This window comes from Macaca mulatta, chromosome 19, assembly GCF_049350105.2.
Source record: "Macaca mulatta isolate MMU2019108-1 chromosome 19, T2T-MMU8v2.0, whole genome shotgun sequence".
NCBI lineage: Eukaryota > Metazoa > Chordata > Mammalia > Primates > Cercopithecidae > Macaca > Macaca mulatta.
In genome coordinates, this window is record NC_133424.1 from 8581240 (window position 1) to 8597121 (window position 15882).

Genomic DNA, 15882 nt, shown 5'->3' on the forward strand with positions numbered 1-15882 from the left:
AGACCAGGTCCAAATGTGTTTACAATAGAGTGGGGGTGATGGGGGCGGCTCTGGCCATAGGGTTGGGGGGTTGAGTGCCACATGCCATACCCAGAGACCAGACCCAGCCAGGCCTCCAAGAAGGAGACAAATGTGGGGGCCATCATTGCCCCATTTTATTGATGCAGGCTGGACAGGAGGACTCCCCACCTGAGCTGGGGTACTGAGGTCCTGGGGTGCTGAGGACATGGGGCTGCATCTGGAGAGGGTGGTGTTTGGGGGCACTCCCATGTGGAGAGGATGCTGTTGGGGGACATTCCTGGGAAGGCAGGGGCCGCAGAGGAGCCGGAGATGTATCAGCTGCCTCCGTTTGGGTGGCAGAAAATGTCACGGGGATCTTTCAGCCACAAAGAGGCATTTAGGCCGGGGTTGGGGGTCTTCAGGGTCTCGCTCTAGGCCTGGCTGTGTCCATGCTCAAGAGTGGAGAGGGGCAGAGGGGGCGGACAGGCGGCCGTCAGGGCCCGGTCTTGATTCAGGTCCCAGGGACTCTGCGGAACCTTCATTGGCTGGCGGCGCACACGTGGCCAGCCGGTCGCACACCCAGGAGCCCAGCTTACGGTCGCAGAAGGCGTTGTTCCAGTGGCTGGAGCCCCGCATCATCACGCAGTCCTTGCCGTGACTCTGGCTGGCGGGCTCCCCTGGAGCCCAGTTGCTGGAGCAAAAGGCTTTGGGGTCAGGGAATGGGGCAGGGAGAAGGGGCCCAGTTCCCAGCAGCCTGGACACAGCCCTCTGAGTCTGCACCCTCCCTTCTCACCCCAAGTTCCCCCATCCTGAGTCTGTGCCTGGGGACCTGTACTTCATTTTGGTGCCCCATACCCTGCAGCCCAAGACTCACCCTTATTTTACTTATTTATTTTTGTTGTTGTTGTTTAGACAGAATCACTCTATCGCCCAGGCTGGAGTGCAGTGCGTGATCTTGGCTCACTGCAACCTCCACCTCCTGGGTTCAAGTGATTCTCCTGCCTCAGCCTCCCAAATAGCTGGGATTACAGGCGCCCGCCACCATGTCTGGCTAATTTTTGTATTTTTAGTAGAGAGGGGTTTCGCCATGTTGACCAGGCTGGTCTTGAACTCCTGGCAGGTGATCCACCCACCTCGGCCTCCCATACAGGCAAGAGCCACCCTGCCTGGCCAAGACTCACCCTTCTAATCCGTGCCCCTTCCTCTATATCTCCTCCTCCAGGTCAGAGAAGCCTTGGCCAGGTCCCCCCACCCCCACTGGCATCCTCCTGCCCTGCACCCTAGAGACCCTTCTCTCTGAGTCCTCACCCGTTTCCCGGTGCAGTTTATTCAGGGAGCTCCTCCCTCCACAGTATTTCTGCCTCCTCCCCTGGATCCCAGAGGCCCCCTCCTCACCTGTAGTCCACGGGGCTCCCGTCCACCCAGATAAACTCCCCCTTCAGGTTCAAGTTCCGAAGGCCAATCCAGGAGATGGTGTGGCTGGCATGCTTGGTCAGGAAGTCCTGGGGGGCAGGACAGGGCTGGAGGACTGGAGACATGTGCCCGGGGCCTTCCAGCCCACTTCGAGAGGTTGGGTAGAGTAGGGCAGGGGTCCCCCCACCTTCGCCGTGCTGCCCACCACCTCTGCAGAGCCTGGGCCCACCTGCTCCTCCGGGCTGTGGATGCTGACCAGCTGCCCTTCCATGTCCTCACAGGCGTACCGGGCGTGGAGCCACTGCTTGGTACCCTTGCCGAAGTAGTAGCACTTCCGTTGGAAATTGATCCACTTTTCAGGGCACGTGTTGCACACAAAGCCTGGGGTGGAGAAAAGGCTCAGGGGTGGTGCCAAGGGAGGTGCCATGGGCACCCTGGGCAGAGTAGGTGGCGGTGCCTCTCCTAGGGCCACTCCTGGGGTCCCGGCTAAAAGCAGACACACCCCAGGGCCTAACAGACAGCCTCCTGGGTTGTGTTCTTTGCTGGAGCTGTGATGCCGACCAGTTCCATAGCAGAAGCACCTCAGCCACTGTGGCCACAAACACCTTCACGGTTAGCAGAGCACGGCGTCGACCATCAACACCTCAACCACCATCAGCATCTCCACAAACACCTCATGGCCAGAAGCAACACAAGCACCAATGCCGTCACCACAAATTCAGGTCCAACATGGTCAACGCCACACCATGCCACAAACACACTCTCATCCAACAACACTTCAACCACCGTCATCACCACAGACACCTCCCAGCTAGAGGTTCCTCAACCACCAGCACCATCACCACAAACGCATTCACGTCCAGCAACACTTCAACCACCGTTATCACCACAGACACCTCACAACTAGAGGCCCCTCACCATCAACACCGAGGCCACAAACACACTCATGTCCAATAATATTTATTTTTCTTTCTTTTCTTTTCTTTTTTTTTTTTTTTTTTTTTGAGACAGAGTCTCGCTCTGTCGCCCAGGCTGGAGTGCAGAGGCATGATCTTGGCTCACTGCAAGCTCTGCCTCCCGGGTTCAAGCGGTTCTCCTGCCTCAGTATCCTGAGTACCTGGGATTACAGGTGCCCACCACCATGCCCTGCTAATTTTTGTAATTTTGGTAGAGGCGGGGTTTCACTATGTTGGTCAGGCTGGTCTCGAACTCCTGACCTCAGGTGATCTGCCTGCCTCAGCCTCCCAAAGTGCTGGGATTACAGGCTTGAGCCATCGCGCCTGGTCCAATAATATTTCAACCACCATCATCACCACAGACACCTCACAGCTAGAAACCCTTGAACCATCAACATGATGACCATAAACACATTCATATCCAACAATAGTTCAACCACCGTCATCACCACAGACACCTCACAGCTAGAAGCCCTTGAACCATCAACACCATGACCAGAAACACATTCATATCCAACAATAGTTCAACCACCGTCATCACCACAGACACCTCACAGCTAGAAACCCTTGAACCATCAACACCATGACCAGAAACGCATTCATGTCCAACAACACTTCAACCACCATCGCCACAAGCACCACCATGGCCAGAAGCCCTTCAATTGTCATTCTCATCACCTTAAATCCAGCATGGCTTGGGAACTCTTCAATCACCAACGCCATGACCACATCACCAGCTCCACAGTCAGCAGCACCTCAGCCACAAATCCCATCACCACAAATACTTCACAGTGAGCAGAGCAGCAATCACTAACACCATCGCCATCAACACCTCATAGTTAGAAGTGCCTCAACTGCCACCAACATCACCATAAATCCATCCATGGCTAGCAATACTTCGATCCCCAACATTACCACCACATCACCAGTTCCACAACCAGCAGCACCTCAGCCACAAGCACCATTGCCAACAGCACTTTGACCACCCTCATCACCTCAAACGCCTCATGCCAGCAGCACTTCAACCACCACCACCAGCACCACAAATAGCACATGGTCAAAAATGCCACCAACACCATCATCACAAATGCCTCACAGCCAGCTGAGCATCAGTCACCAACATCATCTCCACAAACACCTCCTCAACAACTATTATCATCACCATAAATACACCCATAGCCAGCAAGACCCCAGTCACCAACACCATGACCACATCACCAGTTCCACAGCCAGCAACACTGCAACCGCAAACACTGTCACCACAAATACCTCACAACTAGAAGCACCTCAACCACCAGCACTATCACCACAAATGCATTCACGTCCATCAACACATCAACTACCAACACCATCACCACAAACACATTCACGTCCATTAACACATCAGCTACCAACACCATCGCCATGAACACATTCACGTCCGTCAGCACATCAACTACCAACACCAGCGCCACGAACACCTTCACGTCCATCAACACATCAGATACCAACACCAACACCATGAACACATTCACGTCCATCAACACATCAGCTACCAACACCATCGCCGCGAACACATTCACGTCCATCAGCACATCAACTATCAACACCAGTGCCACGAACACATTCATGTCCATCAAGACATCAACTACCAACACCAGCACCACGAACATATTCACATCCATCAACACATCAACTGCCAACATCATCACAAACACATTCATGTCCAACAACACATCAACTACCAACATTATTGCCATGAATGCATTCATATCCAACAACACGTAAACCACTAACACTGTCACCACAAACACCTTACAGCCAGCAGAACGCCAATCACTAACATTATCACCATTAACACCTCATGGTTAGCAACACCTCAGCTGATGCCAAAGTCACCACAAACACCTCATGGCCAGAAGCAGTTCAACCACCAACACCATCATTATAAATACACTCTTGACCAGCAGTGCTTCAACTGCTGACACCATTACCGTCAATACATCCATGGCCAGCAGTACTTCAATCACCAGCACCATGGTCAGCAGCAAGTCAGCCACCATCACTGTCACCACAAACACATTCATATCCAACAACACTTCAACCACCATCATCAGCACAAACACCTCATGGCCAACAAACAGTGCCTCAGCCACCAACCACATCATGACAGACACCTCATGGCCAGCAGCACTTCAACCACTAACAGATGCTTCCAAGGTCAGCAACACCTTAATCACTGATATCATTACCAGAGGCACCCACCACCAGCAGTGACTTATCTCCACCACCCACACCACAGCCAACACCATCTTTACCAACCACACCAACCATGTCTTCATCACCAGCACTAACAGCAAAACCAGTGCTGTGGCCAAGTCCACGAGCGATTACTTTCCCCAAGCACCATCCCCACCAACTGCCCTGGTCATCATCCCTGGCAGGACCCCCCAAACCAGCACTCCTAGTCAATGTCTGGGAAATTGAAATGATTTTCTTCCAGTGGGAGGCTTTGGTCAGAAGAGCCAATGGGATTGTAAGACTAGATCCCACAATCCCAAAATATGGTCTCTTTCTCCCCTTCCCTCCACCCCAAGGAGACTCCCAGACATTGTTGCTATCACCTCCCAGGTAGGAGGTTAAACCCACTCTTACTGGATCAAATCTTTCTTGCTTCAAAATAGATTTTCAGCAGTGGTGTGCACCTGTAATCCCAGCTACTTGGGAGGCTGAGGCAGGAGGATCGCTTGAGCCCAGGAGTTTGAGACTAGCCTGGGCAACACAGCAAAAATCCACTTTAAGAAAGTCGGTTTTCCTATAGTGATGTGCAGGGAGGGTTCCACTACACGTGGTCAGATGTATTTTGTTTTGTTTCGAGACAGAGTCTTGCTCTGTCTCCCAGGCTGGAGTGCAGTGGTGCTATCTCAGCTCACTGCAACCTCCGCCTCCTGGGTTCAAGCGATTCTCCTGCCTCAGCCTCCCGAGTAGTTGGGACTACAGGCGTCCACCACCACGCTCGGCTAAGTTTTGTATTTTTAGTAGAGACAGGGTTTTACCATGTTGGTCAGGCTGGTCTCGAACTCCTGACCTCAGGTGATCCACCTGCCTCGGCCTCACAAAGTGCTGGAATTACAGGCGTGAGCCACCGCGCCTGACTACAGATTTTTTTTTTTCTTTAAGGGGCAGGGTCTTATCACGTTACCCAGGCCAGTCTCAAACTCCTGGGCTCAAGTGATCCTCCTGCCTCGGCCTCCCAAAATGCTGGGATTACAGGCGTGAGCCACTGCGCCCACCCTCTCGTCCTCAGATTCTTCTAAGGGGCTTAGGGTCTGCAGTAGCTTGAGTCGGATTGTTTCTCACCCATGCAGTGGTAACCAGTGCTCAGTCCTCTGGGTGCGGCGTTAAAACAGGAAGAGGTGGCCAGGTGCAGTGGCTCGTACTTGTAATCCCAGTGATTTGGGAGGCCAAGATGAGAGGATCACTTGACCCCAGGAGTTTGAGGCCGTAGTGAGCCATGATTGTCCCACTGCACTCCAGCCTTGGTGAGAGAACCAGGCCCTGTCTCAAAACTACAACAACAACAACAACAACAACAACAACAACAAGAAAAACCCAAACCCCCCAAACCAGGAAGAGGACATTTCTGAGCCCTTAAAGGAAACTTCAGGGGAAGGTGTCTTGGTTGGTTGTCACACAGTCACCCAGAGACAACCTCAGAGCCGGGCTCAGATCCCAGGCTGTGGGGCTGGATTTAGGGGAGACTTCAGGGACTGCAGAAGAATTAGGAGATGACCTGTCAGAAGTAGTCGTGGTCCAGAGTACTCTTCCCCTATGCCTCTCCCTGAGGGACCACACTGAGGTTTCTGGCTGGGATTCCCAAAGCGACCTCACATCCCAGGGGACGGGACTCCGTCACACCAAGCACAGAAACTTCCCCTTCTCTGCCCCAGTTAGGACAGCTGGGGCTTCCCAGAGGTCAAAGACCAAAAATCAAGGGTGGGGGCATTGGTTGGGTGAATGGCAGGGCTGTAAAACCCCGGTTCCTACCCCGCACTAACATTTTTTTTTCTTCAGAGGCAAGGTCCTACTCTGTTGCCCAGGCTGGAGCGCAGGGGCTCAATCCTAGCTCACCACAGCCTCAAACTCCTGGGCTCAAGTGATCCTCCCACCTCAGCCTCCCGAGTAGATGAGACTACAGGTACACATCACCACATCTGGCTAATTTTTTCATTTTTTTGTTCAGGCAGGATCTGGCTGTGTTGCCTAGGCTGGTCTCAAACTCCTGGACTCAGGTGATCCTCCTGCCTCGGCCTCCCAAAGTGCTGGGATGACAGGCGTGAACCAGTGCACCTGGTCCCTACCTCGCCTTAAGGGTACAGTGACTGAATGTCTGCTCTCTCTGCAGCCTGCTGGCCTCCTGGGGTCAACACTGCCTCCATTACTGCCACCCCTGGGAAAGAGGTCACCATCTCCATTGTCCCATCACGGCAGACAGTACCCCTGTCCGGCTCCCTGACCTGGTCAGACAGTCTACCAGGAGGGCCGTGTGCGTGGGAATCCTACTAATGACTCCTCACTGGGGCACATCAGGCAGAGGACAACAGCAGGGAGATCCCAGCTAGGGTCAACACTGGACTGCTTTAACCCAGAAGAGAAAAAAAATTGTAGGAGCCTCCAAATCTGTGAAAGGACTCAGTTGGAATCAGAAAGGGCGTTCTTGCCAGGTAAGATGGCTCATGCCTGTAATCTCAGCATTTTGGGAGGCGGAGGCAAGAGGATTGCTGGAGCCCAGGAGTTCGGGAACAGCCTGGGCAACATAGCAAGATCCTGTTGCTACAAAAAATAAAAAAACTTAGCTAGGGCCAGGTGCAATGACTCATGCCTATAAGCCTAGCACTTTGGGAGACTGAGGCAGACGGATCGCTGGAGTCCAGGAGTTCAAGACCAACCTGGGTAACATAGGGAGACCCCGTGGCTACAGGAAAATAAAAAAATTAGCCTGGCTTGGTGGCACACGCTTGTAGTCTCAGCTACTCTGGAAGCTGAGGTGGGAGGATCGCTTGAGCCCAGGAGTTGGAGGCTGCAGTAAGCGAAGATTGCACCACTGCATTTCAGCCTGGGCAAAAGAGCAAGACTCCACCTCTTTTTTTTTTTTTTTTTTTTGAGACAGAGTCTCATTTTGTTGCTCAGGCTGGAGTGCAGTGGTGCAAAGAGAGCATGATCTCGGCTCACTGCAACCTCCGCCTCCCGGGTTCAAGTGATTCTTGTGCCTCAGCCTCCCAAGTAGCTGTGATTACGAATGTCTGCCACCACACCCGGCTAATTTTAAAAAAATTTTTATTGAGATGGAGTCTCGCTCTGTTGCCATCCTGGAGTGCAGTGGCGCGATCTCGGCTCACTGCAGTCTCCACCTCCCGGGTTCAAGCAATTCTCCTGTCTCAGCCTCCTGAGTAGTGAGACTACAGGCGTGTACCACTACACCCAGCTAATTTTTGTAGTTTTATTAGAGATGGGGGTTTCATCACGTTGGTCAGACTGGTCTCGAACTCCTGACCTCAAATAATCCACCTGCCTTGACCTCCCAAGTGCTGGGATTATAGGCATTAGCCACTGCGCCCAGCTTATGTTTGTATTTTTGTTGTTGTTGTTGTTGTTGTTTGGTTTTTTTTGAGACGGAGTCTCGCTCTGTCTCCCAGGTTGGAGTGCAGTGGCGCAATCTCAGCTCACTGCAAGCTCGGCCTCCCGGGTTCACGCCATTCTCCTGCCTCAGCCTCCCAGGCAGCTGGGACTACAGGCGCCCACCACTACGTCCGGCTATTTTTTTTTTTTTTTTTTTTTTTGTATTTTTAGTAGAGATGGGGTTTCACCATGTTAGCCTGACCTCCTGACCTCGTGATCCACCCGCCTCAGCCTCCCAAAGTACTGGGATTACAGGCGTGAGCCACCGTGCCCGGCTTAATTTTTGTATTTTTAGTAGAGACGGGGTTTCACCATGTTGTTCAGGCTGGTCTCGAGCTCCTGACCTCACGTGATCCATCCACCTCGGCCTCCCAAAGTGCTGGGATTACAGGCGTGAGCCACCGCGCCCAGCCAAGAACCCTCCTCTTAAAAAATAAAATAAGGGGTGTTTTATGTATGCCCCATGTGTCCTGCCCCATCGGAAACTTAGTCCTATTTCTGTCGTCACGCACACTTCTGCCTCGCATGCAAGCACACTCCCTACCCCGTGCTTTGTGTCCCCCTGATGACACTTGGGTCACACAAATGTATAGACATGCTGCCTCACGTCACACACGCGTGCCGTCATTCACGTTTGCCAACACACCCGAGCCCCTGGTGCGGTCACGCGCCATCCTGAGCCGAGACTCACACACTCACCATTGGACACCTGCAGCTCCATCCGTAGCTTCGTCACCTCCTCTCGGAGTCTTTCCAGCAAATCTGAAGCCGTGTTCCTCTCGTTCAATTCTTGGGGATTCGACAGGGGGCGGTGCTCAGAGACCGACTGGCAGGCCCCCTCCTTGTCCGTTCCCTCCCCCACTGCCCCATCCCCTCCCAAGCCTCACCCTGGGACTTGAAGCTGCTCAGATCTGCTTGAAGCCCGTTCAGGTTCCAGGACAGCTCCGAGTCTGTTGTGCGTAGGAGCGCAGGGCTGGTCTCAGGGAGGATGTGTACAGGCCGACGGCACCCGCCAAGCCTGGCCCCCCAGCCTCACGGTTCCCCAGGGCTCTGAGACACTCCCTCCTTCCCACTCAATCTGGTTCCATACCCCCGAGCCCAGTCTCTCACCCTGAGATTTCAATCTCTGTTGTTCAGCTCGAAGTTCCTCCAGGTCCTGCCAAATCTGAGTGGCTATTTGCAGGGGAGGGACCTTCGTGGTCAGCAGGTCCTCACTGTCTCCCCCATCTACCCCCACCCATCCCCTGGCCTCTGCCTGGGTTCTTAGAGCCGCCTGCTCAGTTTGCAGTTCCCGGGCGTTGGGGGTGGGGTACAGTGAGTCTTAACGCTCTGGGTCCAGGAAGTCATCCAAGACCCCCTCGCTTTTCCCCCTGCAACCCCCACTCCAGGGGTCACTCACACTGGGATTTCTGCGCCATCTGGTCACCGTGCTGTCTTTCCAAGTTCTTGGAAACTTGAGAGACTGGAGCGGCGGGAGAGAAGAAATATCCCAGGAACCTCAAAGGCAGGTCCTTGGACCCCGCCCGTGCCCCAGGCTCAGGGACCCTCTCACATAGTCACAACAGCTGCTGTTGCTGTTTGTTCATTTACTGGGACAGGAGGAGTGTACTCAGGAAGGTATGTGCAAGAATATAATGAACCTGTGTACCTTTCCCTCACCCAGGATTAACTATAAAAGCAGTAGGCAACTATCAGAACACTTCACAAATCTTAGAGCCTGTTTCTGTCTCATGGCACTAAAATTATGCCCATTTTACAGATGAGGAAATGGAGGCACAAAGCAGTTACAAACTCCTTATGCTACAGATGCTTAAGGCTGCCCGACTTACAATGGCTCAACTTACAATAGCTCGAGTTACAATGGCTCGACTTTACAATGGTCTGAAACCAATATGCATTTAGAGGAAACCTTACTTCTCTTGCAATGCTGGGCAGTGGTGGGGAGCCAAAGCCTTCAGCCAGCCACGCAGTTTTAACTTACACTATTTTTAACGTACTATGGGCTTATGGGGACATAACCCCATTGCAAGCAGAAGAGCATCTGTATTAAGATGCTATCAGGCACTTTTCCAAGCTTCCCTGGTTCCCCGCCTTCCTTAGGACAGGGAGCAACTTAGGCTGACCCTCAGTTCCTTAGTGAGGGGACACTGAGGCTCAGAGAGGAGCGGGAGGAGAGCTGGGCGTCCTAACCCTCACCCCCACCCACCTCCACCTTGACCCCTTCATACCGTTCTGGGCAGCCCTCTCTTCCAGCTGTTTTAGATGCTGTGTGGTGTCCCAGTCTGGGGAGGGGGAGAGAAGAGGAGTGGAGAGTGGGGATTGTCAGTACCCCCACCTGCCTGCACCCCATCTCCCAGCTGGGGAAGGAGGTCTTGGGTATAAGCCATGGAGGTGATGAAAGGATGGAGGACAGGGATGCTGGGTGGGGGGTGACGGGCTTTGGAGGGGGGGCATGGGAAAGGGCTGGCAGTGTCCAGGTGGGAGGAAGGATGGGAAAATTGGGCTTTCAGAGGTGTGTTGGGCTCCCCAGGCTCTGAGATGGGGGTGTGGGAGGGAACACAGACGAGCCCCATGAGTTGGGGGGACCACATGGGGCTGGGGATGTCCTCACGCCACAGGAGAAGGAGAGTCAGCAGCCCGGCCCACAGAGCAGCGGTCAGCAGCCCCAGCAGCACGATCTGAGTCCCGCGCCTGCAACACCGCTTCCTGGGAAGCTCCTCGATCTCTGCCGGGGGTGGAGGGACTGACTATGGGTGCAGGGCGAAGCTGGACACTGGCCCTGTCCGTCTCCCCATTACCCAGAGCCCCCGACAACCTGGGAGCCTGTCCAGAGCCCACACTGAACAGAGGGTCTCAGTGGACCCCAGCTCCATTTGTGCAGCTTCCTTACCTGACTTCGATCTGGGTCACTGTCCACAGAGACAGATCTGGGACCAAGAGCTAAGACTCCCTCAGCCCCCACAACCAATGCCAGGCCCCCAGCCTCACTTCCAGAAGACCAGGTCCTGCTTTTTCCTTCCCCTCTGACCCCCAGAACCCACCCTTATACCTCTGCACCTGTCCCCAACCCAGAGTCCCTTCCCTAAACCCAGGACACTGAGTCCCAGTTCTTCCCCAACATCGGAGCCACTCCCCAGCCGCTTTCCCAGGTGTCATCCAACATCCAGACCTCCAAAGCTCTCCCAGGCCCCACCCAAAGGTCTCTCTGGATGTCCCACCCTAAGCCCCTGGCCCTCTGCACTCACCCTGGCTTGGAGGATTCATTATGCTAAATTCTACTTGTTTCAAGTTCCTGTTCTATTTGGCCTCTGACTCTATTGGGCTCCCAGCTCGCTAGCTGGAGCCGTTTGTTCTTTTTCTCTTTGTTTTTCTGTTTTTGTTAGGAGGGTGTTGAGTCAGAAAAAGGAGGGGCCCTCAATTTTCCACTCCTTCCTGGCTCTGTGCCAGGAAAGTCGGTCCAGCCTCACCTCCTTACTCATACCAGTCCCTTTCTTCGAAATTCACCTCTTTCCCAGAGAGGGACTGGGGAGCCCCCCTTCTCTCCCGGGTGAAAGGCAGTAGGTAAGGGTCATTGCTTCTGCCAGTGTTAGAACCAGAGAGTCCTCCTACCTGAATATTGACCTTCCTCCATGGCGGTCCTGCTTGGATTCTCCCGAAGATGGGGCGCTCACTCCCTGACAACGCAGTCCACTCAGCGGGCACAATCACAGCTCTGGCTGGGGTCTGGGTTTTAATGATGGTTAGGGTGAGGCGTCAAACCCTAGTTACCAGCGCAGGGTAGCATCTGGGACTTGGGGGTACTCAGTGACTAGCTGCTGATTTTGGTTAGTCTACAATCTGGACTCACTAGCGTGGTTAGTGGGGAGACACAGCTGATGTGGAGAGACAGCAGCCTGAGATCAGAAGTGGGGCACCCCCAGAGCTCATCACACTTGAGCTACACAGCAGGTGCACCCATGAGATCTTGACAAATGGCTTAATTAACCTGGAAACTTCTTTCCTCATTCGTAAAATGATGATACTGAGAACACCTATACTGTGGGTTGGTGATCTGTGCTAAAAATATCACCAGCTTTTGTTGTAATTGCCTTGCCTGTGCGCCCTCAGCCGAGGATTCAGCCTCAGTTTTCCCTTCTGGAAAATGAGCTGATGACAGCACCCAAATCATGAGGCCAGGATAGGATCCAATGAGATCACAGCATACCTGAGGCTTTTGGTGCGGGACTGTGCGCAGTGGGTCTTCAGATTCTAAATGTTTATGAAGCATCTGCTCTGTGCCATATCCCACTGGGAAATGCTAAGAGCCCATAACCCAGGCCTCAGCCTTCTCCTCTGCCGGTGTCCCCAGGGCATCTGTAAAGTACTCTGACTTTATTTATTTATTTATTTATTTATTTATTTATTTATTTGAAATGGAGTCTCACTCTGTTGCCCAGGCTGGAGTGCAGGGGCACGATCTCGGCTCACTGCAACCTCTGCCTCCTGAGTTTGAGCGATTCTCCCGCCTCAACTTCCCGAGTAGCTGGGATTACAGGCGCGTGCCACCATGCCAGGCTAATTTTTGTATTTTTAGTAGAGACGGGGTTTCACTATGTTGGCCAGGCTGGTTTCAAACTCCTGACCTCGTGATCCACCCACCTCAGCCTCCCAAAGTGCTGGGATTACAGGTGTAAGCCACTGTGCATGGCCTATTTTTTTAATTTTTTGAGATGGAGTCTCACTCTGTTGCCCAGGCTGGAGTGCAGTGGCACCATCTTGGCTTACTGCAACCTCCACCTCCCGGGTTCAAGCAATTATCCTGTCTTAGCCTCCAAAGCAGCTAGGATTACAGATGCCCACCACCACACCTGGCTAATTTTTGTATTTTAGTAGAGACAGGGTTTCGCCATATTGATCAGGCTGGTCTCGAACTCCTGACCTCAGGTGATCCACCCGCTTCAGCCTCCCAAAGTGCTGGGATTACAGGCTTAAGTCACTGCACCTGACCAAGTCCTCGGACTTTAAAGCATCTATTATGTGCTGAGGAGCATGGAACTTGGGGTCTTTCAGGCCTGGAGGTCACCGGCTACCTTCTTTCGCTGCCTGACTGTAGGCAAGTCCCTTCTCTCGGAGCCTCAGGGAGGTGGCGTGTGGGGCGGCCAGGCTCTGATTAGCCGCAGCTCAAGCTGGCCCTTTTGACATTGTGAGAGGAGCCCAGAGGTGTCACCATTCTGGGACTGGAAGTGTCCACGGAGGCAGCCGGACAGACCTGAGCCCGAGTCCTGGCTTCTCCCTGGACGAGCAGCTCAGTTTGCTTATCTGTAAATTGGGACTATTCAAAGCACCAGCACACAGTAGGTGCTCAGTAAATCTACTGGCAGGATGCTGGGGGAGTGTCCTCATTCTGTGGGGCCTCTGTCAATGGAACAGAGGTACCAAGATGGTAAGCCGTTTATCCCCATCACGCAGTGGTGGGACTGAGACTCAAACCCGGGACACTTGACCTGGGAGCCTATTTGCTCAATCATCTGCAGACACAATCTCATGGTGGGGTATCTACTGGTAAGTGCCGGTTGGCAGGATCCCAACTCCAGACTGTCCTTCTAACCCAAGAGCTCCTGCCTCTGCCTAGAGCCTTCCATGGCTCCCCAGGGCCCTCTATGATCGGCCCAGCACACTCACCAAGCTCATCTCAGACCAGATGGCCTGTTTTCACTTCCCCAAATCAGGGACCTGAATGCCTCGAGATTCTGTCCACAATGCGGCCCCCACCCCCACTCTCACCGCCCACCACCTCCCTTCTCTGGCTGTGACCTCCTCCTGCTCATCCCTTGAGGCTCAGCCGAAGGTCATTTTTTCCAAGGGCGCTTCGATCTCCACTTCCCATGGCCAACCCCCGACACACACAGATACGTACTCACTTAGTGGAGTCTGGAGCCTGTGTCTGTCCTCCTAGTGTGTTGGGGTCGACCAGAGAGACTGGCAGGGACCGTCAGGGACAGAGGTTTAAGCAGGAAGAAAGACACTTTCTTCTGAAAGTAGAGCCACTGACAGCTTCTATTTTCATAGACCTAAATATAAGCTTGCCGCCCGGATAACATTACACGCATGGCCTCTCCTAGCGCTCCCCACACCCCGGTGAAGTCCGTGTTATTATTATCTCCATTTCTCAGGTAAGAGAATCGGGTGAAAACCAGAGCTGTTAAGCAGCAAGTTCCCACAGGGCTGAAGGAGGTGAGCGCTAGCGTCAAGATTTGAACCAGGGTTATTGCACACGGAATCATTATACCACTATGGCCGATCACAGAGGACCCTGGGGAGCCATGGAAGGCTCTAGGCAGAGGCAGGACCTCTTGGGTTAGAAGGACGGCCTGGAGTTGGGATCCTGGCAGCCAACACTTACCAGTAGACACCCCACCATGAGATTGTGTCTGCAGATGATTGAGCAAATAGGCTCCCGGGTCAAATGTCCCAAGTTTGAGTAAGAAAGTCCCAAGTCCCAAGTCCCAGTAAGAAAAAAGGGAAGAGGAGAGAGAGGCAGAGGAAGGGAAGAAAAAGACAGAAGGAAGGAGAGGGAGAAGGAGGAGCAGGAGGGAAGGAGAGAAGGGGGAAAAAGAAAGATACATGAGATAATATTCAGGTCAAATATGGACAATTTTGGCTGGGCATGGTGGCTCACATCTGTAATCCCAGCACTTTGGGAGGCAGAGGTGGGAGGATCACTTGAGCCTGGGAGTTGAAGACCAGCCTGGACAACATAGCAAGCCGTGGGCTCTACAAAAACTATAAAAATTAGCAGGGCATGGTGGTGCGTGCCTGTGGTCCCAGCTACTGGGGAGGCTGAGGTGAGTGGATCACTTGAGTCCAGGAGTTCAAGATCCGCCCGGGCAACATAGTGAGATGAAAGAAAGAAAGAGAGAAAGAGAGAAAGAGAGAGAAGGAAAGGAAGGGAAAAGGAAAGAAAGGAAGGAAAGAAAAGAAAGGAAAAAAGAAAGAAAAAAAGAAAAGGAAAGGAAAAAAGGAAAAGAAAGGAAAAAAGAAATAAAAAAAGAAAGAAAGAAAGAAAGGAAGGAAAGGGAAGGAAGGGGCTGGGCGCGGTGGCTCACGCCTGTAATCCCAGCACTTTGGGAGGCCGAGGCAGGTGGATCACCTGAGGTCAGAAGTTCAAGACCAGCCTGGCCAACACGGTGAAACTCTGTCTCTACTGAAAATACAAAAAAAAAGAAAAAAAAAATTAGCCAGGCATGGTGGTGGGCACCTGAAATCCTAGCTATTTGGGAGGTTGAGGCAGGAGAATCACTTGAACCCAGGAGGCAGAGGTTGCAGTGAACCAAGATCGCGCCATTGCACTCCAGCCTGGGCAACAAGAGCTAAACTCTGTCTCAAAAAAAAAAAAAAAAAAAAAAGAAAGAAAGAAAGAAAGAAAGAAAGAAAGAAAGAAAGAAAGAAAGAAAGAAAGAAAAACAGAAAAGAAACACCAAACTCCATTCCAGCCCCATCCTGGAAATAGACTTTATCCCGTGTCCTCACAACATGGCCCAGCTGGACTTGTTCCCAAGCTTCCTCCTCCTGTGTCCCCATTGCTGGGACAGTCCGTCCATCCACCCAGACACCCCGGCCCAGGCCCAGGCCTTGTCCAAGCACTTCCCAATCCTCCACCCCACCACTCACCCAGCACCAGGGCCTGGCTCTTCTCAAAAAAAATAACCTGCTTCTCCCCATCTCCATAGCTGCTGCCTCTGGCCACTCCCTTTTCCCCCTGGGCCAGGTGACATCCCCCTCTTAGGGTTCCCCCTGCCTGGTTTGCCTTGTCCCTGGAACAGCCTCCGCCATGGCCTCCCCACTCCTATCCTGCCCCCATGACAGCCCTCCTTCG

General features: G+C 53.1%; 1 protein-coding gene across 3 annotated transcripts; it reads right to left on the reverse strand.

Moving 5' to 3' along the window:
• Positions 1 to 119: 119 nt before the first annotated feature.
• Positions 120 to 14064, reverse strand: FCER2 (Fc epsilon receptor II). 3 transcript variants are annotated; one of them, XM_015122696.3, is made up of 11 exons: positions 13928 to 14064; positions 11637 to 11750; positions 10639 to 10752; positions 10256 to 10309; positions 9427 to 9489; positions 9138 to 9200; positions 8915 to 8977; positions 8727 to 8816; positions 1643 to 1794; positions 1396 to 1502; positions 120 to 691 (listed from the first exon to the last, which is right to left on the reverse strand). In XM_015122696.3, the coding sequence occupies exons 2-11, from the start codon at positions 11656 to 11658 to the stop codon at positions 454 to 456; spliced, it is 966 nt and encodes a 321-aa protein (XP_014978182.1). In that variant the 5' UTR covers positions 11659 to 11750; positions 13928 to 14064; the 3' UTR covers positions 120 to 453. The 3 variants fall into 3 exon arrangements, with proteins under 3 accessions (XP_014978182.1, XP_014978181.1, XP_014978183.1); XM_015122695.3 differs by having other exon boundaries at positions 13924 to 14059; XM_015122697.3 differs by lacking the exons at positions 11637 to 11750; positions 13928 to 14064 and adding an exon at positions 11273 to 11424.
• Between the last annotated feature and the right edge of the window lie 1818 nt (positions 14065 to 15882).